Source organism: Oreochromis aureus, linkage group 3 (assembly GCF_013358895.1).
Source record: "Oreochromis aureus strain Israel breed Guangdong linkage group 3, ZZ_aureus, whole genome shotgun sequence".
NCBI classification, from domain to species: Eukaryota; Metazoa; Chordata; class Actinopteri; order Cichliformes; family Cichlidae; genus Oreochromis; species Oreochromis aureus.
Genome location: NC_052944.1, coordinates 96,342,068 through 96,367,574, shown reverse-complemented (window position 1 = coordinate 96,367,574; position 25,507 = coordinate 96,342,068). Strand labels below are relative to the sequence as shown.

The window sequence follows — 25,507 nt, the reverse complement described above, 5'->3', positions numbered from 1 at the left end:
TTGTGCTTATGAGACACATAAGTATGGGCTCACATTAGCTCCTATTACAGAGGATCATATTTTTTTGTTTCAAGGTCAACACAAACACATAATTATTAATAATTTTTTTCTCCCATTTTACTGCTGTCTTCAAACATTACTCATGAAACCACCCCAAATAATAACTGTGTCTTTCTTTGCAGTTACTGAAAACTGAACTGAAGTTGAAGTGAACACAAACAGAGGAACAAACTGGCTGATGTAACCTGATCCCAGGCAGCCAGGCGTGACAGCTGTGTTTGCATATGAAACTACACTTGGTTCCTTAATGACTGATAAAACCTGGCACAGAGTGAAAGAAGTGACACAAGGCAGACGTATGTATTGTATCTTTTATTTTTCTTTACTATAATTCTGTGTCTTCTGTCCTGTTACAAATGAATTAGTAACCATCCAGCTATCTGGTGACATGGTTAAATATTTCTGTCAGTACACATCATCATGTGAAGCTAAGACCAAATCAGCTGATTATATGGGATAATGTTGTCCTCTGAAAGAGGCTCCTGACCACAAAACGTTTGAGAACCTCTTTTTCTGGACTGAGGAGACTGAAGGTTTCCCACTGCAGGCAGAACATACTCCGTTGGAAGGACTAAAGGTGAAATATGAAACATGAATTTGGTGTTTTGTGTTTTCAGACATGAGTTATTTGAGCAGATGATGGTTTTATGTGCTTTGACATAACCGTTAATGCCTCTGGGTGATGAGCTCTCTGTGTAATTTATCATGTTTTTGATTCAGGTGGCTGGATCATTTCTCGTAGTGAAATGTGTTATTCAAAACTTTGTCGGGATGCAGAGTCCTACAGATCTTAAGACAATTATTATTTGATTAAAATGTTATACTCCATTTAGTAACTGGATAATTTATGTTTTGCTGTTCAAAACTTTCACTTGATAGAAGAAATTCAGTAGCCAGGGGCAGGAAATTCAGCAAAACATCAGAACAAAGCAGTGAGACTAAAAACTTGTTTAACCAGTTGGACAGTGTGGGCGTGTCAGCCGGGTACGATGAGCACCTATATTCAAATCATTAACATCAAGGAGAAAAACAAGGAAGTGAGCTGCAGAGTAAAACACAGTGATGGTGGACATTTGGCAAGCTTTGAATTATTTTCTTTGTATTTGTTTTAAAAATGACTGTGTGAGGAAGTTCCTCACACAGTCTGGTGAGGAAGTTACACTTTAGAGACTGAAACAAGAATGAAAGAAAAGCTGAGACAGCTGAAGTAGAGGATAATTTCTAAAACGTATGTTATGTGATTTATGATATTTAGCAGGAAAATACTTTTACTTAAATACAGATTCAAACTCCTGAAGCATAAAGTGGGTAAGGGAGTAAGACAAGACCTTAACAGAGAAAGAACAGAATCAGATCTTATCCCAGTGCAGACAGCAAAGAGCTGCAGACAGACGGTGTTCAGGAAGATGATGAAAAAGTTAACCTTTGATCTGATTTAAATTATGTATGTTTTTATATTTTTGTTCTATTTAAAAAGCTTAATAATCACAATGATTGTTTGTTGACTTGTTGATGGTCAGACAAAAAAGCTCACTTTATTTCAGTTTTTTTTAATATCATCTATCATATCACATCATAATTATTATTAAGCATTAATATATTTAAACAGATCACCACATTCTAGCTATCAGCTATCTCAATGAATGCCTCCGATGCTTGACCCTCTCCCATGCAGACAGAGGATCGACTGTGCTGCTGCAGAGCCTTGCTGTTTGCCAGCTGTCTACACTGGCAAACTCTCACCCCATTTATCCACCCATGTTGCTTGTGATGTGTTTCATGGTGTTATGCTGTGAAGATTCATGTGCTTTTTGTGCTAAGCAGTTATTGTTTTCTGTTCTTATATTGATCTCATAGAAGCTTAGTCTTTCTCTCCTGCACTCCCCTATTTTTGCACATTTCATTATTTTCTTTTACGCTACCTGTTCTCACCTGTCTCCCGATGTAATGCTTGTGTAATGTATGTTTGGTCGGAAGAGGTCCTATTTCGCTGAAGGCAGCTGCAAGTGACAAATAAGAGCTTCACCACCACCATCATCATCATCAACAAACAATAAAGCTAAATTATAATCTGTTTTATTCTCACTTTTCTCTTCCATCAGGTGACTGCAGGTTTTTACCAACATGGAAAGGTATCCCTCTCAAAACCTAACATTATCTTCACTGCTTAAAGAACAAATAGAGAAATGATTTCATGCTACATGCAGTAACTCTCTACAACAAATCTGCTTACCAGCATCATCTGGTCTCTTTGTTAATTCAGTTTAACCCTGCAAGGTTTGTCCAGCATATGTTCCACTTGGAGAGTAAAAATGGTGGATATATTACCCTGCCCAATTCCTTTCCTCACTCCTCAGACCAGATCCTCCTGAACATCAACCTGGACTCAGCTCTGTAACAATGAGGAAGAGAACCAATCCACAGGAAGACTGCTCTGACTTTAAAAGCAGGAAACTGTCTCCTGATGTGAAGTAAGAGTGATAAACATGTGTAAAACTCTATTAGTAATCAGTGAGAAGGTTTGGTTTACCACATGTGAAGTAATTTATCATTATTATTTTTAATTTCATTGTACTGTATTGTATTTGTTTTTTCTGTCCATGCTGTGGATTTAAACACCTGTTGTTGAAAACTCAAAACAGGTTTTGGCACAAAATGGAGAATACACTGTGTGATCATAGTTCAAGTAAAAAAAAAGGGATGTTCACTTTTCATGACTTATTTACATAATGAAATATTCTGACTCTTAAACCATGATTTATTTATTTTTTGAACATTTTTTTTTACTTTATTTCACACAGTAAGTTGCATAATATCTATACAAGCTAATTAGATTAATGTGCACATGAAATGATTCATGTATCAGTCTGTTTTTTCACAGTGTTGAGTAACAGCCTGAGGGAAGAAACTGTGTTTATAAAAAAAAAGTAAAGACAGCTGGATAAACACACAGACTAAAGTGAACAAAGTCATTCATTGTAAAGAGCATCAAAGATTTTAGCCTTACTGTAATATTATTACTGTGACCGGCTCTTTATCCAGTACTTCTTGTTTTCTGAAGGCTAAAAATGTAATTCCTCTGCCTGATGGTCTTTTTCTCTGCTCACCAGGATCACTGAGGCACCAGATGCCCCTAAATCTGAACCTGGACCCAGCTGTGTGTCTTTGAAGAGTGATCGATCAAAGTTTTTCATCGATAACTTTAAAGGAACAAAACCCGCTCCTGCTGAGACGTAAGTTACCTTATAGCTGTGTACTACATTGGGCTTGACATCATAAAAGCCCTGCATTCCCTGCACTGGCCATCATGCTGATTATAATTTATGTAGTAATCAGAAGGAATGTGTCAGCTCCATACTGCGGGTGCCAGTTTTGCTTAGAAAGGTAAAGACACAACTGTCTGTGTGGTGGCGAAAACCACGAGATGCTGGAATTCTCTAAATATTAAGTTAAAGAGATTCAATTCTTCCTTTATATTCCCAGTGGAATATAACCAGTGTTTCTTTTTTATATGATCTGCATGAAATAACATGACAAAATCCATTAGGATGTTGTAAGATGATCTTTTGTAGTTCATCATCTTCAACTGAAGACCACAGATGTAGCCTAGTGTAAGCGGATTCAAAGTGTCATCATATGATTTTCTTTTAAGTGTATTTTTAATTTTTAATTCCTCAGAAAAAAAAAAAAATCAGCTGCTGCTCTAAGATGCTCTTCTTTGCTGCAGGTATTTTAAAAACGAAAAAGCCACATTTTCAATAAAACACTTCAACACAACAAAATAAATCTGATTTTTTTCTTCTTTAAATTCTTTTTCGTCTTTATGGTAAATGGCCTGTATTTGTATAGCGCTTTTCTAGTCCCTAAGGACCCCAAAGCGCAACACAACCAGTCATCCACACATTCACACACTGGTGATGGCAAGCTACATTGTAGCCACAGCCACCCTGGGGAGCACTGACAGAGGCGAGGCTGCCGGACACTGGCGCCACTGGGCCCTCTGACCACCACCAGTAGGCAACGGTTGAAGTGTCTTGCCCAAGGACACAAAGACCAAGACTGTCCAAGCTGGGGCTCAAACCGGCAACCTTCCGATTACAAGGCGAACTCCTAACTTTTGTCCCACGATCGCCCATCATTTATGATGATGAAATGTACAGGGCATTTCCATAATATGGTCATTACAAGAACACACTCAAGTACAGAACCATCACTGACTTGCTGATTTCGGTGTAGTGGAGTCCAATAAATGAATAAATAAATAAGTCTAAAAATTAACATAATAGGTTTGTGACAGCACAGTAGCACTTTTTTAATCAGGATGATCCCCAAACAGTAGAAGAAGAAATATTTAGCTTGTATTTATGTGCAAAATAGTTCTGATTTCATCATGGTGTCTCCACAGAGACGATCAGGAGAGTCTTCAGCATAACCAGCAGCATCAAACTGATCTGGACTCAGTATTTAAGGTTTGTACATGTACACCAACCTCTGTTTGTAATTATTTTAATTTTGTACAGTTCAATATTCATCATAAAATTATGCCAAATTTCCACAAATAATTCAAAAGTGAAATATTTTCACTTGCTTTTTCATTTATAAAGCATTTTTTAAAACTAAGTTTCAAACTGCTGATAAAGAAGAGAAGCAATAAGGGCAATTAAACAAAATATGTGCAGAAGGACGAGGAAATGATTAAACTACTTTGATTCACTGTATCACAAACTGAGCAGCAGATCATTCGAGACCTTGATGAAAGGAGTCTCAGAATTACGATGTGAGCGAAACACAGATTGAAATTTTCCAAAGATCTGAGTTTTTGTTTATATCATCAATGAATTGAGAGGCAAAAGAATGTTCCCCCTAAAATTGTGAATAAAAAGCATCATGTGATGATAAAATTACTTAAAATTGATGGATGAAAGCAGGCTTTTTTGTAAACATCATAAATACATGTATTTATTTATCTCATTTTTTCAGTTCAATGTTAATAATCACTGTTTTTATATCAATAAGAACCAAAATGACAATCCACAAAAAAAATATTCAGAAATGTTATACAACGATAACATTTTTGAATTATATTTTTTTCTCTGACAGGAGTTTTATTTTAATGTGTTACTTGCATATGTTTTAACAATTTTTTAATTTTTTTTATTGAAAGCAAACACAAAACAAATCTGTGAAAAATTATTTTTACTTTGAAGATCTGATTTTCATGAATTTTGTCATTTATTTTCCAGATGCTAGAGCACAACATTATCACGTTTGTGAAGAACGAGCTAAAGAAGATGCAGAATGATCTGAATCCAGATTATTCAGAGTGTCAGAGGGATGAAGAGGAGGTGTTGGGCAGTGAGGAAGAGAAGCAGAGAAGGAGCAGCAGAGATGCATTTCTGAAACTTGCAGTTAACGTCCTGAGAATAATGAAACAGGAGGAGCTGGCTGACTGTCTGCAGAGCAGTAAGAGGATTTCTCTTCATAAATTCATTCTTTACATGAATGAAATTGTCATATTTTCTATAATCATAACACTCATGTCTCTGGTGCTTTTCTGTAGAAAATCCTGATCCACTTTGTGAGAATACGTTTAAATGTAACCTAAAGAAGAAGTTCCAGAGTGTCTTTGAGGGGATTGCTAAACCAGGAACCCCAATCACTCTAAATGAGATCTACACAGAGCTCTGCATCACAGAGGGAGGGATCGGAGAGGTCAACACTGAACATGAGGTCAGACAGATTGAAATGTTTTCCTGGAAACCAAACAGACCAGAAACACCAATCAGGTGTGAAAACATCTTTAAAGTCTCAACTGAAAGAGACAAACCAATCAGAACAGTTCTGACCAAAGGAGTGGCTGGCATCGGGAAAACATTCCTGACACAAAAGTTCACTTTGGACTGGGCTGAAGACAAGACCAACCAGGACATCCAGTTCATTTTTCCTTTCCCATTCAGAGAGCTGAATTTACTGAAGGATAAAAAGTTTAGCTTAGTGGGACTTATTCATCACTTCTTTACTGAGATCAAAGAAGCAGGAATCTGTAAATTTGAAAAGTTCAAAGTTGTGTTTATCTTTGATGGTCTGGATGAGTGTCGACTTCCTCTGAACTTCCACATCACTGAGATCCTCACTGATGTTACAGAGTCCACATCAGTGGATGTTCTGCTGACAAACCTCATCAGGGGAAAGTTGCTTCCTTCCGCTCACATCTGGATAACCACGCGACCTGCAGCAGCCAATCAGATCCCTGCTAGGTATATAGACATGGTTACAGAGATCAGAGGATTCTCTAATCCACAGAAGGAAGAGTACTTCAGGAAGAGACTTAGAGACAAGGAAGAGGCCAACACCATAATCTCTCACATCAAGACATCACGAAGCCTCCACATCATGTGTCACATCCCAATCTTCTGCTGGATCACTGCTACAGTTCTGGAGAGTTTGTTAAAAACCAAACAGGATGGAGGAAAGCTGCCCAAGACCCTGACTGAGATGTACATTCGTTTCCTGGTGGTTCAGACCAAACTGAAGAACATCAGGTATGATGGAGGAGCTGAGACAGATCCTCTTTGGAGTCCAGCGAGCAGGAAAATGATTGAAGCACTGGGGAAACTGGCGTTTGAGCAGCTGCAGAAAGGAAACCTGATCTTCTATGAATCAGACCTGACAGAGTGTGGCATTAATGTCAGAGAGGCCTCAGAGTACTCAGGAGTGTTCACACAGATCTTTAAAGAGGAGGGAGGAGTGTACCAAAATAAGGTTTACTGTTTTGTCCATCTGAGCATTCAGGAGTTTTTAGCTGCTCTTTATGTCCATCTGACATTCACCAACTCTGGTATCAGCCGGCCGGAAATGGAACAAATGGCATCAGTGCCGACTGGAGAGTCTTTAATACAAAATTTCTACCAGAGTGCTGTGGACAAGGCCTTGAAGAGTCCAAATGGACATCTGGACTTGTTTCTTCGCTTTTTCCTGGGTCTTTCAATACCAGCCAGTTGGGATCACCTACAAGGCCTGCACACACAAACAGGAATCAGCTCACAGATAAATCAGGAAACAGTCAAATACATTAAAGAAAAAATGAATGGCAGTCTCTCTCCAGAGAAGAGCATCAATCTTCTCCACTGTTTGAATGAATTGAATGATGACTCTGTAGTGAAGGAGATCCAACATCACCTGAGTTTAGGACATCTGTCTAAAGTTAATCCCTCTCCTGCTCAGTGGTCAGCTCTGATCTTCATCCTACTGTCATCAAAAACAGGTGTGGATGTGTTTGACTTGAGGAAATACTCAGCTTCAGAAGACGCTCTTCTGCAGCTTTTGCCAGTGGTCAAAGCCTGTAAGAAAGCCCAGTAAGTATCCAGTAGGGCTGGGTATCATCACTGATTTCTAGAATCAATTTGATTCTGATTCACAAGGTCCCGAATCTATTCGATCCACGATTCGATTCAATTCGATTCGATTCTATTCGATTTGAATGGGGAAATTTTGCCTCAGACAGCAATATTGTAATTCTGATCACGCACCAGTACATTTCCATATTTTTATATCTATAAAAAGAAAGCTGACACGAGACTTTATCAAAAGTGTAAGCATCACAGCAGATGCCTTTGTGTCAAAGTAACTGAGGATAAAACACAGATTTTTAGATGGGAAATTGTTCTTGAAGTACACTGAGAGAGAGAGAGAGAGAGGGAGAGAGAGCTGTACATGAAGTGTGATTTTATCGTGGTGGAAGCAAAACATCAAAAGTAAGAGGGGATTCATGACGATGTTTATGTGAAGCGAAATGTGAAGCGTAGTTTGGATCTTCCTTTGCTGCTGGTTCTGTCAATATTGTTTGGAGAGAGATAAAACCTGCAGCTCCAGAATCTAGTGCAAAAAGGACTCAAACTCAAAGTGCGGACCCGCCAAAACATCAGAATCAGTGCGCTGTTGGCTTTCAGCCCCCGACCATGTCCGTGCCGTCAGGTAAGAAAGGCGACATCTCACTGATTCTGATCCGTCGGCGGGTCTGTGCTTCGTGTTCACGTCTTTGTGCAGACTATGTGTACCTGCCCTCATTTACTGTTTTAGCTGTTTGGTGGTTGTTGAAATTTTGTGAGGTTTAACCTGAGATTCTGGCATTTCGTGCAAAATAAATTTATATTTTAAAATCGATTCAGGATTTTAATGAATCGATATCACGTTATCCAAGCTAGAATCGACTTAAATCGATACACTGATAATCAAAACCCACCCCTAGTATCCAGTTTATTCCTGGCAAGAGACTGCGTCAAAGTGTTTATTTATTAGAGTTTGGAAAGTTCTCTGATATACTGATATGTTTCTAGGTTGAGTGGCTGTAACCTCACAGAGAGAAGCTGTGAAGCTCTTTCCTCAATTCTAAGTTCCCAGTCCTCCAGACTGAGAGAGCTGGACATGAGTAACAACAACCTTCAGGACTCAGGAGTGAAGCTGCTTTGTGTTGGACTTGGGAGTCCACAGTGTGCGCTGGAAACTCTCAGGTTAGTTGATTCTTTGTTTCAGGAGATTTGGATATTTCACAACAACTGTCATTATTTTATAGATTTTAAGATGTTGTTTCTGTTGTGGTGTAAGCTCTGAAAGAGAACAGTAGAGTAGGAAGTGAAACACAAACACTTCATCAATCAGAAAAATCTAACTTTATTTATGATTGTCTATCACAGCAAAAAAGAACAGAAAGTCAATGCTTTCTGTTCTTCTTTTAACTGAGTGAAGAAAAGCCAGTTTGTTTGTTTTTGTAACAACTTTAACTGAAATCAGAATCTGTTAATTCGACTGCATGTACATCATCAAATTCAGAGCATTTCCTTACAATGATGTGACATGTTGTATGTGTTTGAAGGCTGTCAGGCTGTCAGATCACAGGAACAGGCTTCACCTCTCTGGCCACAGCTCTGCTCTCCAATCCCTCCTATTTGAAAGAGTTGGACTTGAGCTACAATCACCCAGCAGACTCCGGGACGAAGCTTTTGTCTGCTCAAAAAGAGGATCCACATGTGAAACTGGACATACTCTGGTAGGAAAAGAGGAAATAGAGCTAAAAATATTTTTTTTCTCCAGCATATTGTAAAGTAACCACTGACCTGATTGCCAGTAATACAGTCTGTATGTCCAGTTAAATGGGCAGCTGTGTTTGGGTGAATGACTCAGAACCAGTCGCAGTTAAAAGCCCATCTGTGGGCACACAAGGAAGGATACACAGCTTGAAGGAGAATGTAACAAATACATAAGGATGGGACCCTCGATACTGACGCTTCAAGACTGTGTCGATCTTCCTAATTACAGATGTTTTAAAACACTTTTTTAAAGTGTGGCTGAAAACACCCACATCACAGCACGTCGTGCTCCACACAGTCACAGCCGTACCTCCCGGTTTTTAGTCAGCTCTGACTTCTCTTTTTTTTTTGTTTTTTCTGAAAATGTTATGAAACTTTTAATAAAAATCAGCATCAATTGATTTCATCCTCCCTCTGTCATATGAACAGAACATGAGTGGACCCTTCATGCAGGACTCTGTAGCTCTAATGAGGCTGGAAATAACCAAAGCAACCAAACAAAACAATATCACGAACAACATTAACTGATACCAAGCAGGCTAACAGAGATTACATGAACCACGAGGAAGGGGGCAACACAGAGCAGAGTGAGATGGAGATAAGGGCAGAGTGGGCACACCCGGGAAACGCAGCTGAACAGAAATTAATTCATGAGACTGGGGAAGCAAAACTGAACGTGACACACATGAGACGAGGAACTGTCAAAATAAAACAGGAAATAACAGGATACAGAGACTGTGACAGAGACACATGGAGTGACACAGGGAAAGCTGGGAACAATCTGAAACTCCAGGAATCAAAATGAGCAATTACTATAACCAGGAACACGAAAAGCAGAAAAAGCACAATTTCATAATAAGTAATGAAGAAACCCAGGAGCACTAAATCAACGACACCTACCATCAAAACTCTCAATTATAAAAATCAGAGAATAATAAAGATCAGTCAGAACTTAGAGTCCAAACACAAACGCTGGATCGAAGCCCCAGGTCCATGACAGTGTCGGCAGCAGTCTGAATGAACTGGACAGGCAATTAACTTTGACAGGGTGACATTCGACTCTTTTTGCCAATTTAAATAAACAAAAAAATCAATGTATATTTACAACCATACAGTCACAGTATACCCAGAAGGAAATAAAGTCATGGTTAAAATAAATACAAAGATATCTGTGTTAGATTGTAGAAGCAGGAGACAAGCTGGACACAGTGTTCTCTAAGCGAAGTCACCACACAACTGGATAGCTGACTTTGAACACACAATATCCTCAGCAGTGTTGGGCTTTGAAAAAGTAATTAGTTACAGTTCCTAGTTACTTCCACAGGTTAGTAACTGAGTTACAATATTGGAAAAGTAACTAATTACTAGGAAAGGTAACTATTGCGTTACTTAAAAAAATGTTTAACCCTCTCGGGTCCAGGGTGTAACTGGCCATTTTTGATTACTTTTGAGTTTCCCTCCACATTTCACCTTTAAAAACTGTTTGTCTTGCCTTGTTTGGTATTAGGGATGGGTATTGATAAGACTTTCACGATTCCGATTCCATTTTCGATTCTGTTTAACGATTTGATTCTTTATCGATTCTCTTATTGATTCTTTTTTAAAAAAGGAGAACACTCAGGTCGATTAGCTTAGAACTTTGTTTTATATCTTCTCTTTGAACAAGATAGAAATTTAGGAGTAACATGGCCTTACAAACACAACAGTGAGATCTTAAGAGATCCACAGCCTATGGCTGTGTCCCCAGAAAAAAAATTGTAAATGTAAAATAATAAAATAAATATTCTTCTGTAGTATAACATAAATTATTCTGTAGCAATCACACAAGAATATCCAGTAATGTCCCTGCCTACAATTAAACACATTCACTTACTGAAAATCGGGGGCATCTGCTGTGGCAAATGGGTGCAAGCCTTTTACCACAAATTTAGTCACTGCTCGGTGACATTCGTCTATCCTGGCCTGAAAGGAGACGCTACCGGTAGACTGCAGCGACAACTGCCAGCATCTGAGCCATCCAGACTCTGTCTGTCTCATCATGGTCACCTAAATGCACAGTAATGGCAGGTTTTGTAATAAGGCAGATCGCGCTAACATAATATGCACTGTTAGTTGATTATTTACCTGCCGCATTAACGGGAGAGGACGTGCAAACGTTACCGCTGCTGCTGGGTTGAGATTCACGAGTCCGGAGCGGAATTAAAAACACGACATTCATTTAAGGTCATCGCGTGTTTTGTGAGCAAATGCTTTTGCATATTCGTAGTGTTTCCTCCCTTTAATGAAATAAATACTTTGCAAGTTGCCCTGTTGTCATCCGTTCTCGTAAAGTATAATCAAACTTTTTAGCGTTTGAGCCGCTTGGGCGCCCTGCCAGGTAAATGACGCTCCGCAACGTGGTGACGTCATTCGGGGCGACTGGAATTGATAAGGGAATCGTTTGCACAAATGGCAAACGATTCCAAGGAATTGAAACAGTGGAAACCGGTTCTCAACAAGAACCGGTTTTTGATACCCATCCCTACTTGGTATCATTCTTTTCAGCACAACCTCACATGTCTGAATTTACTGTATGTTTTTATTTTTATTTTGACATACTGTATTAACACAATTGATCTAAAATCACACAAAAAACATAAAATCAGGAGAGTAGAAAAAACTTATATTTTTTACTGTAATAACGATAAACATGTTTAATGAATCATATCTCATAACTTTAAATGCAAATAGAAATTGTAAATTTTAAAATCCTGACACCGTTTACATTGTAATCTGCCTTTGGTGGCTTTTTGGCAGCACCTGTGACATTCAGCAGTCGCCTCATTGTTCTGACACACAATACAAAACTATCAACTACACTACAAACTAACTATGCAAGACAACACACTAACTACACACTCCAAACACGCTGCATTTTCTTGTTAGTAACTGTAACGGCGTTGCAACGATAGAAATAGGAATTAGTTAGATTACTTGTTACTGAAAAAAGTAACACCGTTAGTAATGCCGTTACTTTTAAAGCTGTTATTCCCATCACTGATCCTCAGCATATTTACATGATGATGAATGAACTATAAAGACTTTCCATGATGCTCATGCTGCTCTGATGCCTCCTGCTCTGTTATTCCCACTGACACTTCTGGTGGAAACATCTCATAAACAAGAGGAGAAAGACGTGCAGGTTCAGTGGAACCAAAACCACAGACTCAGACTGAGTAAAAGTTCGTGGCCATTTCAAAATATCTGTCATCCACAGTAGTACAGGTGGTAAATAAAGTTAAGGGAAGTTTATTTAATGGTGTAGAGGTTGCACAGAATGACATGTTTGCTCAGATTTAGAAGGTAATGCACAATGTGAAAATTATGTTGTGACTGGTCAGAATTAGCCCACAAAAATTAATAAATGTTTTTAAATATATATTTTTGAAGAAATTGGAAATAAAAGTTAATTCTTCACCAGCTTCTAGCTTTGTTTGACGGTGTGTAGGACAAACTGGATGTCACACACTCCCAGAAACCTTGGAAGCCAACCAGACTTTGAGGGTATTTCCCACCAATACTGGAACAACAATGACAAAGACAGAAGCTGACTCAGACTCAAATAGCTTAAAACCTATGTGATTATAAGAATGAACAAACACATTGTAGTGACAGAAACACAGGGAGGCAGAAAATAAACCAGACTGAAACCAAGAAATGCTGCTACAAGAAAGTATGAAACCAATACAGAATATATAATCATGAAACCAAGAATAATCAAAAGTACAAAACCAGAAAAACCCAAACATCCCAAAACTCCAAAGTCCAAAAATCCATCATGACATTATATTACACTTTTGTTTCATTGCTCCCTCCCTGTTATACCTTGCCAGTGTTTTGGGTCAGATTGTCTTACTATATCTGCACTTGCTATTTCATGCAGTGCAGATATAGTCATGTGAAAAACACAAGAATTCTTCTGTAAATGATTCTTCTTAAGTTATTCAATTACTACTCATTGCTGAGGCGATCCTACGGGGTGCACTGTTTTATACAGAGTGTTCTTTATACAGGATTTTGGCTTTTTACATCTCTTATACACTTCACCTGATACAGACCAAATAACTTTTCTAATTGTGCGTTGATACATAAAAACAAAAATAAAACCTTAAATGAGTAAATGAGAAAGTATGATCATTTTCACTTTATTGTGAGATCAAATAAAATACAAGAAAATTTCTCTAGAAAAGATGAATCAGAGAATATAAAGGCCACTTTTTCGCACGAAATGATAATGTGCTTATTTCAGTGTGGAGCCTCAAGGAGACCAGTGGATGAGACCAGGTCTAAGAAAATGTAAGTGTGTTTTTGATTTATTAGCTGTACATCATGCTGCACTGTGTTCTACATTTTGTCACATTTTTTTACGCATCTCTGCTAATTATCTTTAATTATGAATTTTAATTAAATTCCACAACTAAAACTCATTTTTGATCCAATCTTAAAACATCACAAAGTTTTGCATATTGGTTCTTATTCTTGATAAACTAATGTGAAAACCAATTAAACCATTTCTTAATTATCTGGTGAAGAAATGAGACCACATAGTCAACTAGAATTTTCTATTCAGAAATAATTTTGCCTGCAGTAAAATTGGATAGAGGATGAGCTGTAACAGCACCAACCTCATGATTAGTTTATAATGTTTGGTGCAAAATAAAAGTTACCAGAGAGGGAGGGAATTTAGATTAATTAAATTATTGATCTACCTAAAACAAAATTTGGCTTCATGAGTCAGGTTGTAATTCATTAGTGTTAACTAGCATTAGCTAATGTACTGGGATGAAGAACATAATTTAAATGCACTGGTGATGCTGACCGATTGTGATGATGACCTGTTTTCCACTGACAGGCAAATGTAAAAATTTGGCTGTGTTAACACTAAACTACAAAGAAGATTATTTTTACCCATCACCTTATTAAAAATACTGTAATACTGTTAAATGAAGTCCCATCATCTCATGTATTGTGGTCGCAAACTTTTAAGCAAATATGGTAAGCCAATGATGTGGAAGTCCAGCTTTTCAGCTCCAATTAAAATCAATGCATTCAAAAGAGGCTCAAAAGAGTAGAATTCTTGGAATAGAGTTTAATACACTGCAGCCCGGGACATCTCGACCCTGCTCTTTATGTAGGGTCAGGGACCCCTCCTCCTGATGTTGGGTATTTTTCCATTCCTTGCTTTTTCTCTGTTCAATATCAAAAATTAGACTAATACGTATTTTCTCAACTCCACAAATGTCAACATTAACCCCAATTATTGATATAATATGTTTGTCAATACTTTTCCCCAGTCAATTGTCAATTTTGCCCTTTGTTCTTCTTAAATCTCCGGCACTGTTCCCAACATCAATCATTTTTATCGGGTCCTTTATGACAGTTTTATGACCAATACTCTGGAAAACTACAGATATCAAACATACAGCAAAGATAAAACAATTAATCTTCCTGACAGCTAAGTCGGGTTCGCTGCCAGGGGTGGGCTGTTATACCCGTTAAGGGTTTTTCACAATTTTGGCAACCGGAGATGGGCAAAAGTGTCCCAGGTGCACTCATAGGCGGGCAAGTTTTGTTTACTTTCATGGGATAGAGATGAGTGCTTCATCACTTTCTGGCAGCAGAGAGGCTTCCAGGTGCAGCTCAGCGGGGCCAAGTTTATTTAACCCTTTGTTTGCACTAGTTACCATTGGCCATAATACAATCACAGGTTACTTATTGGTCCTAATCATGTATATATGATTACATAGTGTATATGTGAGTATATGTCCAGTGTATGATGTCATAAAAATCCACAACAGTATCACAGCTTCTCCTATCATATAGAGAATGTGGGGATGTGTGGAAAAATAAAATGCGACCATTTCAATCTAGAATCACCACAGGAGATATTTTCACCATGTAGAAATCGATGTAAAACAACTGTGGCACTCCTGGTTGCCCAGCAACATATTAACACACATTTCCATGTGCACATAAAATGAAAATAAATCACATAACATCGCTTTCATGTTTGTGTTTAGTGTTGATGGTGCACCTTAGACGTTAATGCATGTGAAGTGAATGTAAATGCAAAGACTGTATGCTTGTATTTTAATGTTAATATTTATTCTAATTCACTTCCCTTTCAAATAATTATTGTTGATAATTTTGTTTTTTAAGACAAATTTTTTCTTTTTTCTCATTTACACTCATCATCACACTGCCTGCATCCTTGAATGTTTAAGCTTCAGACCACATAAATAAAGACACAAAATATGAGGACCACATTTACTGTTACACATTGGCTCTAATGAATAATTTGCTAATGAGTTGTTAGAGTTAAATGGTTATGCACTGTGTCTTATTGGCCCTTTTAGATTTCTGTGATCTGACGCTGGATCCAAACACAGCACACAGGAACCTCAAACTGTCTGATGACAAGAAGGAGGTGACACACGTGAAAGAAGAACAGCTGTATCCTGATCATGATCATAGGTTTGATAAGTGGCCTCAGCTGCTGTGTACTAACAGTCTGAGTGGTCGCTGTTACTGGGAGGTTGAGTGGAGTGGAGAGGTTCATGTTGCTGTAGCTTACGGAGGAATCAGAAGGAAAGGAGAAGAGGATGAAAGCAGGTTTGGAAGGACTTACCAATCCTGGAGTCTCTACTGTCGTGATGATATAGGTTACTATGGAAATCATGATTACATTGGAAGAGCTATTCCTCTTCTCCCCTCAGCTGTTTCTCACAAAGTAGCAGTGTATGTGGACTGTTCTGCAGGAACTGTGTCCTTTTACAGTGTCTCCTCTGACAAACTGATCCACCTGCACACCTTCAACACCACCTTCACTGAACCTGTATATGCTGGGTTTAGAGTGAAGCCTGACTCTAGTATCCACCTCTGTGCTGACTCAGAATAATGGACGTACTGTGGTGTTTCATACTTTTTCTCACTTAGCTATTGTAAATGTTAAATATATCAGATAAATTGTCTCATACATTGTACATATATTAGTTTTTTCTCCTGAAAAAATGTCTGTTTTCATCTTATTTTCTGAGGTGCCTATTTTTCAAGAGCAGTTATCAGTTTCTACTAATATGTTACAGTTTAAATACCCACAGGACTTTGCTTTAAAATCTGTTGCATCATAATCAAACACTGTATTTGTTCCATTATACACATTTTAATCATGTTTAGCCTGATGGAAGAAATCTTTGCAACAGAAAATTAAGACATTTTAGAAGTTGTTGGGCTTTGTGAGGAGGAGAGCTGCAGGCTTTAAATATTTTGAGTTTGGGCTTCTTTAAATTTTTACATTGCATAACTATACATTTGTGTTTCTCTCTTTTGTTGTGCAAATTCAGTAACAATTCACTACAAGTAATTCCTGGGAAAAGGCAATATAACCACCATGTGACCATTTTTCTCAACAGTTGATCCAGATGGTTCTGGATTCATAAACACTTTATTCATCTGTGTCGATTCAAATGTAGCTTCAGACACTTATAAATAATATAAGTGCAGTTTATCGAGGTTGTACCTGGAAGCTTTGGAGACGTCTCTCTTCATTTCATATTCAGTAAAAAAAGTCTGACTTATAGATGACCTCCAGTCTGTGTTTCTTGACTGATCTAAGGAAAGCGTCTGGAGAAGTCCAGACACTTTCCTTTCCAAGCTCTTTAGACTACGATGACCTGGATGACTGAGAACCTTCACAGACATATTTCTCGACTGATCAGAAACAATCTCAGAGATGGATTTTGATTTTTTTTTTTTTTTTTGGAAGGGGGGGGGGTGTGTGTATAAAAAATACAATCCTGAATTGTAACAGAAAAGGGAAGGTGAAGAAAAAAGGAATAAGATGTAAACAGTGGGATTTTTTTCTTGTTGACTTGTTGCACATGAACATGGGAGTGTTTGTGATGGTTTGTCAGAAGCCTAGCAGCAGCATTCTGAACGCCCTGCAGTCGTTCCAGGGAGGCATACTTAAGCAAGTAAACAAGGAATTACAATAGTCTAAGTGGGATGAAACAAATGCATGAATAATCATTTCCAATTCGGAACGTGACACAATGGGACTCAGCAATATTTCTTAAATGGTAAAAACAAGAGCGAACCAAAGATTTAACGTGTGTGTCCAGCGTCAGAGCTGGATCAAATGTAACACCAAGGTTCCTAATGGATGATTTAATATAAGAAGCAAGAGGGCCTAGATTTTTTAACCACGAGGGAACAAATTTCTCAGGAGCAAAGACAATGATTTCCGTTTTATCAGCATTTAGTTGAAGGTAATTACCAGCCAGCCAATCTCTAACGGAATCTAAGCAGGACTGCAAGATTTGGAGCTTAGAAACATCAGGTGGCCTAAAAGAGATATATAGCTGAATATCATCTGCATAACAATGATATGAAATATCAGAGAAAGAGCCAAGAAGTTGCAGAAGAGGGAGTAAATACAACAAAAACAATAATGGTCCCAAGACAGAGCCCTGAGGCACCCCATAGGCAAGAGAGCTGACGGAGGACCTGAACTTAGAGGTAGCCACAGAGAAAGGGTTGCAAAACCTCACAGTCATCACACAGTGCTGGGATCTCCACACTGAGGAGCTCCACCCTTTTACTGACTGCATCAGTAGCTCGATGACGTGCTCTGTGGCACTGAAGCACCACCATCCTGCCTGGAGGGAAGATGACCTTCACCTCTCCCCCAATATTCTCCACATGACCCCACAGCAGGGAAGGAAATAAGAAAAAGAGGGCACCTGATGTGGTAACTAGGACATCAAGTCTTGGTAAACTTTTTAGCCTGGAGGCTTGGACTCAGCATTAGACTCTGTTATTGTTATTTATCATACTTGCTTGGTATATTTACAGTTAAACCTCAGGTAGTTTAAGTATTTATACTAAAAAATCTCCATTTTTCTGTGAGATTTAATTTCAGTCTTTGTAAATGACAGAGCACTAAATGTCAGGGTTTAAGGATTCTTTAGACTTCACTCCTTTTTTATGAACTTTTCCCATTTTTTGGGTGGTGTGGACTAAAAAAATGTGATTTTCTGGTGTCTTCGTATGTTTGACGCTCTTTTTAGACACTGCACTGTCTCCAGGTTTGATGCGGAGGGTTTGATGGTTCCTGATGATAGAAGAGCACTGATGTGAAATAATTTAAGGTTTGTAGCTACAGTCATGTTGTCTTTGTGAGTTTTATCAACCTTTGATCAAATAACAGTCTGCATGTCTCTGACCAAGAAGGAGACAAACTCTCTGCTGTAGTCACAGAACAGCATGTAAAGAACAGAACTTGGTGGCTGACTACATGGAGACAGGAAACATGGAGCTCTTCCTTCACCAAAGTCACAGCACAGTCTTTAACTTTCCCATTAACACCACTTTTGAAGTCTTCCAGTCTCATCCCAGCTGGAATTTTGGTAAACCAAAGAGCCAGCATGCACATGACGTGTGTTTATGGCTTTTATGCTGAAACATATTACAGTTTTTTAAGAGTAAACATGCCTGTGTTTTATAATCGAAACTTTTTCTTGGAACTGAAAATAATCTTCTTTCTGTATCAGCAGCTAGCATCTCGTGACACATTAGATGTTTTAGCTGCCATTGAGTTTGGGTGTTGGTTCATTCTGTTAGCAGCAGATATTTTTAACATTTTTAAAACAATTTTCAGATATTTAGGTATAATGTAACAATACTTTACTGTTGTTTATATGACAGTAAAATATTACTACTGTCTATACTGTCTGTACTATAATGATAGTAAGGTGTAACAGTATTAGGACATGACAACTTATCATGGAGTGAATGTCATGATAATTTTTAACCTGATTCTTACTCTGGCTGGCATTACTTTGGAAAGAGAGAGCACATTTCTGCTATATTGGCTTCCCTTCATTGGCTTCCTGTTAAATTCAGAATTGAATTCAAAATCCTGCTCCTCACATACAAGGTCTTAAATAATCAGGCCCCATCTTTTCTTATCTTAAAAGAATTAATCCTTTTATGGACACGCTGCTTTTAATATTATGTTTAAAACTTTCCTTTTAGCTAAAGAAATATACAGTGGGATGCAAAAGTTTGGCCAACCTTGTTAATAGTTATTATTTTCCTGTATAACTCGTTGGTTGTTACAATAAAAAATGTCAGTTAAATATATCATATAGGAGACACACACAGTGATATTTGAGAAGTGAAATGAAGTTTATTTGATTTACAGAAAGTGTGCAATAATTATTTAAACAAAATCAGGCAGGTGCATAAATTTGGACACCACAAAAAAAGAAATGAAATCAATATTTAGTAGATCCGCCTTTTGCAGAAATTACAGCCTCTAAACGCTTCCTGTAGGTTCCAATGAGAGGCTGGATTGTGGTTGAAGGTATTTTGGACCATTCCTCTTTACAAAACATCTCTAATTCATTCAGGTTTGATGGCTTTCGAGCATGGACAGCTCTCTTTAACTCACACCACAGGTTTTCAATAATATTCAGGTTTGGGGACTGAGACTGGGGACTTGTTCCTCTGCATGAATGCCTTAGTGGATGTTGAGCAGCGTTTCAGGTCGTTGTCTTGTTGAAAGATCCAGCCCCAGCGCAGCTTCAGCTTTGTCACTGATTCCTGGACATTGGTCTCCAAAATCTGCTGATACTGAGTGGAATCCATGTGTCCCTCAACTTTGACAAGATTCCCAGTCCCTGCACTGGCCACACAGCCCCACAGCATGATGGAACCACCACCATATTTTACTGTAGGTAGCAGGTGTTTTTCTTGGAATGCTGTGTTCTTTTTCCTCCATGCATAACACCCCTTTTTATGCCCACATAACCCCATTTTAGTTTCATCATTCCACAGCACCTTATTTCAGAATGAAGCTGGCTTGTCCAAATGTGCTTCAGCATACCTCAAGCGGCTCTGTTTGTGCTGTGGGCAGAGAAAAGGCTTCCTCTGCATCACTCTCTCACATACAGCATCTCCTTGTGTAAAGTGACTCTGACTGTTCTCACCATTCGTCGCTTCTGTCTACAGGGAGTGCAGAATTATTAGGCAAGTTGTATTTTTGAGGAATAATTTTATTATTGAACAACAACCATGTTCTCAATGAACCCAAAAAACTCATTAATATCAAAGCTGAATGTTTTGGAAGTAGTTTTTAGTTTGTTTTAGTTTTAGCTATTTTAGGGGATATCTGTGTGTGCAAGTGACTATTACTGTGCATAATTATTAGGCAACTTAACAAAAACAAATATATACCCATTTCAATTATTTATTTTACCAGTGAAACCAATATAACATCTCCACATTCACAAATATACATTTCTGACATTCAAAAACAAAACAAAAACAAATCAGCGACCAATATAGCCACCTTTCTTTGCAAGGACACTCAAAAGCCTGCCATCCATGGATTCTGTCAGTGTTTTGATCTGTTCACCATCAACATTGCGTGCAGCAGCAACCACAGCCTCCCAGACACTGTTCAGAGAGGTGTACTGTTTTCCCTCCTTGTAAATCTCACATTTGATGATGGACCACAGGTTCTCAATGGGGTTCAGATCAGGTGAACAAGGAGGCCATGTCATTAGTTTTTCTTCTTTTATACCCTTTCTTGCCAGCCACGCTGTGGAGTACTTGGACGCGTGCAGTGATGGAGCATTGTCCTGCATGAAAATCATGTTTTTCTTGAAGGATGCAGACTTCTTCCTGTACCACTGCTTGAAGAAGGTGTCTTCCAGAAACTGGCAGTAGGACTGGGAGTTGAGCTTGACTCCATCCTCAACCCGAAAAGGCCCCACAAGCTCATCTTTGATGATACCAGCCCAAACCAGTACTCCACCTCCACCTTGCTGGCGTCTGAGTCGGACTGGAGCTCTCTGCCCTTTACCAATCCAGCCACGGGCCCATCCATCTGGCCCATCAAGACTCACTCTCATTTCATCAGTCCATAAAACCTTAGAAAAATCAGTCTTGAGATATTTCTTGGCCCAGTCTTGACGTTTCAGCTTGTGTGTCTTGTTCAGTGGTGGTCGTCTTTCAGCCTTTCTTACCTCGGCCATGTCTCTGAGTATTGCACACCTTGTGCTTTTGGGTACTCCAGTGATGTTGCAGCTCTGAAATATGGCCAAACTGGTGGCAAGTGGCATCTTGGCAGCTGCACGCTTGACTTTTCTCAGTTCATGGGCAGTTATTTTGCGCCTTGGTTTTCCACACGCTTCTTGCGACCCTGTTGACTATTTTGAATGAAACGCTTGATTGTTCGATGATCACGCTTCAGAAGCTTTGCAATTTTAAGACTGCTGCATCCCTCTGCAAGATATCTCACTATTTTTGACTTTTCTGAGCCTGTCAAGTCCTTCTTTTGACCCATTTTGCCAAAGGAAAGGAAGTTGCCTAATAATTATGCACACCTGATATAGGGTGTTGATGTCATTAGACCACACCCCTTCTCATTACAGAGATGCACATCACCTAATATGCTTAATTGGTAGTAGGCTTCCGAGCCTATACAGCTTGGAGTAAGACAACATGCATGAAGAGGATGATGTGGACAAAATACTCATTTGCCTAATAATTCTGCACTCCCTGTATATGGCTACGTTCACACTGCAGGCGAAAGCGCATCAAATCCGATTTTTTTGACCCTATGCGACCCATATCCGATCATGGTATGACAGTGTGAACGGCACAAATCTGATATTTTCAAATCCGATCTGGGTCACTTTCGTATGTGGTACTGAATCCGATACATATCCGATGTTTTAGAAAGCGACTGCTGTTTGAACGGTCATGTCGCATTAAATCCGTCCTTTACGTCACTGACACAAGACAGACGCCAATTATCAGCGCCGGAGAAGACATCGCGAACGCTTCCTGGCCATCCAGTGTTTATGTTAGTGAAACTGTTGGGAAGACAACGTGAACATTTTATTTGTACTGTATAATCTGCAGATTCTGACAGAAATCTGCAACTATCCTTTGAAGCACCGCTCCTCTAAAACAGCAATAAGGATAATTAGTAGGTTATTTACATTATTATGTAAATAACAGAATAACTAAAAGCAAAAATTGGGAAACGTAAAGTCCGAAGTCTTTATATTAAGGGCAATCAGTCAAACAATATTGCTTGCTCTGGGTTGTTAAGGTTCAAAAATTGGAGAAAAGAGTACGGAGGTTTCTCAACATCAAATGACGACACTGGTCCAGAAGGTATGATCAAAGCGAAGATTTATTAATGACGCGCGGAGTTCAACACTGAGCAACGTCAGCGATTGAACTATCTTACAATAGTCAGAACAAAGGCTTTATAGGGTTTCTGTTGCCAGGCAGATCCAGTACAGCATACGTCAACTTAAACCACAAAATGTCCCGTTAACTTTAACATAGTTTTAAGAACATTACGTCTCATCTCCATCCCGGTGTCGCACCATGTACGCATTCTTATCTCCCGGAACATCTGGTGCACTTCCTGTAACCATCTGACAATATGCCGGCACAGTTTGCAATTGCAGCAAAAATACATCTTAACTTCTTACCTACTAAAGTGAATCTACTATGGTGTGTATGTGTGTGTGTGTGAGTGTGTGGATGTCTGCTGTGTATGCTATGTATGTGTCATGACCTCTCCTGCACCCCGGCTCACCTCACACCTCTCGCCCTAGCCAGACATAAGGCCTGCGCACATACACAGCTGAACTATGTGTGACTTCTAGACTAAATGTCACACTCAAATGATACTACTCAAACCATGAAGGAAACTTACTTAAAATGAACATAAATGAAACTTAAAACTTAGTCAAACGGCTATAAATGATAAATGATAAAACTTAAATCTTAGCTCTAAAGGATATAAGTAATAAAAGATAAAAATAACTCCAGGCGTATGTCATGTAAGCAGGTGTGTTGCAATTCCTTTCAGAGCTCCTGTCCTCCTCACCGTGTATTGGCTGATCATTAACGCCTGCCAAGAGTTTCTGACCCTCACCTGACCAGGAGCCACAGCTCTTTAATATGCTCAAATGCAATCATGTATAAAAGATTAAAATCATTTTCATAACACAGGTTTTTCCTTCTCAGATCTGCCAATATGTTTGCTCGTCTCTATTACAGTTTAATCATTGAAAATCACAGTGATCAGCATACTATGTGGAAATTACAGATTACATAATGGCAAAAGCATTCTGTCCGACCCCTCAGGGTCTAAACAGAGCGCGTTGTGTGTGACGTCTTCTTTTGCGCATGCGGGCCACTTTGAGCGTTCACACTAGAGCGCGTTTGCTGTCGCATTTTATTTGTAGTGTGAACAAGCAGACAAAAAAATCGGATTTGATCAAAAAATCGGAATTGAGCATTAAGACCTGCAGTGTGAACGTAGCCTAAGAGATTTTTCTTGGTCTGCCACTTCGAGCCTTAACTTGAACTGAGCCTGTGGTCTTCCATTTTCTCAATATGTTCCTAACTGTGGAAACAGACAGCTTAAATCTCTGAGACAGCTTTCTGTATCCTTCCCCTAAACCATGATAATGAACAATCTTTGTCTTCAGGTCATTTGAGAGTTGTTTTGAGACCCCCATGTTGCTGCTCTTCAGAGAAAATGAAAAGAGGAGGGAAACTTACAATTGACCCCTTTAAATACTCTTTCTCATTATTGGATTCACCTGTGTATGTAGGTCAGGGCTCACTGAGCTTACTAAGCCAATTTGAGTTCCAATAATTAGTTCTAAAGGTTTTGGAATCAATAAAATGACAACAGTGCCCAAATTTATGCACCTGCCTGATTTTGTTTAAACAATTATTGCACACTTTCTGTAAATCCAATAAACTTCATTTCACTTCTCAAATATCATCCCACTGTAGTTAGGGCTGGATCAGATGACCCCTTAGTTACGTTGCAATATATCAAGGCTGCTGGGGCAGCTTAAAAGGCTTAATCACAGTGTGACATGGTTAACTGTCACTATCTATGGTAGATAAAAAATATGAATGAAAAACAAAGGTGTTACATTAGAAAAAATTACCTGGATAATTTTTACATCCATTCAGTCAAATAATTTCTCTGAGATGTTGAAAGAAAAGCCTCTTTTCCATTTTTCATCACCCCTGCTCAACAAAGATATCGGGAAACTGGTGACACTTGTTGGAGATGTGGGGGAGATGGAGCTAACCATTTCCATATCTTTTGGGATTGCAAAGTTATTCACCAGTATTGGTCTCTAATCCATGAACATCGACAAAATATTTTTTCATTTGTTTTTCCTTTAACCTTTGAGACCACATTTCTGTGTAACACACCAGTGGATAAATTGAATTCTAATGATAAAAGACTTTTGTATATCCTTCTGGCCGCTTTTTTTTCCTTTCTTTTCTTTTTTCTTTTTTTTCTTTTCAATTACAAGTTTAAAAATGTGAAAGCAGAGACAGTGTAAAAAGCCATACTACTGTTATGTTCAATTGCTTTCTCAATAAAAGAGATAATGCTAAAAAAAAAGAAAGTAAAAAAAAAGAAGAAGAAACGCCTATATGGGAGAAATATGCTCCTTCTCAGTGACTCTCAGTCCAGTCCCTGTCAGTACTCTCGCTGGTGTGAGCACCGCTGACTTATGTTTATTTGTCCTTCCAGTGTCCCACCATGCCCAGGCTGTGGTGGTGGAAGTGTATGGAGGTATACAGTCTGTCACATTACCCTGCCACTACTCTAATCATATACCAGAAGAACCCACAGTGATGTGGAGTCGCATCGATCTCAATCCCAACTTTGTCCACAAACAAAAAGAAAAAGATGATCTTAAAGGGCAAAACCGGCATTACAGCAGACGCACACTTATGAGGTCAGCTGCTTTGGACACTGGAGACTTCAGCCTCACTCTGAGAAAACCAACAGAGCCTGACACTGGCAAGTACACCTGCACCATCAGTGATGGGAGAGAACTACTAATACTGGGAGATGTACAGCTGCTGGTAAAAGGTAAGCAACAAACCTAACTCATGCTGAAGATACAGCTCAGCATTCAGATGTCACGTTGTTCCTTATGATTCTCTACAGGACAATGTCAATCCATGGCCATAGTAACCCTGGTGGTTCTGCTTTTAAGCTGGCATGATTCAGTTCAGCTTGCTAAATACAAATGATGATTAAAGCTGTGCTTATTGTGCACTGTACCTTCTCAGTTTAAGTCTTCAGGTCAAATAAACTCAACTCAGTGGAATTTACCTGAATATCAGGTTTAAATATCAAGTTTAAAAAAAAGTTTAAAATGGTTTATTGTCTCACTTGATTAGCTTATAAAGTTTTATCAGTTTTAAAGGTTCAAGTCACACCTAAATGGAATGGTACATGGACT

The 25,507-nt window shown here is 38.7% G+C and overlaps 1 protein-coding gene across 5 annotated transcripts; it reads left to right on the top strand.

Moving 5' to 3' along the window:
• The first annotated feature begins 308 nt into the window (after nt 1–308).
• Nucleotides 309–16,764, top strand: LOC116313216 (NLR family CARD domain-containing protein 3-like). Of its 5 annotated transcripts, XM_039608906.1 has the most exons (13): nt 321–356; nt 537–637; nt 2,163–2,192; nt 2,324–2,337; nt 2,418–2,531; nt 3,171–3,293; nt 4,466–4,529; nt 5,304–5,523; nt 5,621–7,415; nt 8,397–8,570; nt 8,933–9,106; nt 13,435–13,481; nt 15,542–16,764. In XM_039608906.1, exons 5-13 carry the CDS (start codon nt 2,461–2,463, stop codon nt 16,081–16,083), a joined length of 3,210 nt encoding a protein of 1,069 aa, XP_039464840.1. In that variant the 5' UTR covers nt 321–356; nt 537–637; nt 2,163–2,192; nt 2,324–2,337; nt 2,418–2,460; the 3' UTR covers nt 16,084–16,764. The 5 variants fall into 5 exon arrangements, with proteins under 5 accessions (XP_039464838.1, XP_039464840.1, XP_039464839.1 ...); XM_039608905.1 differs by lacking the exon at nt 537–637 and having other exon boundaries at nt 2,297–2,337; XM_039608903.1 differs by lacking the exon at nt 2,324–2,337 and having other exon boundaries at nt 325–356; nt 470–637.
• Nucleotides 16,765–25,507: the final 8,743 nt, after the last annotated feature.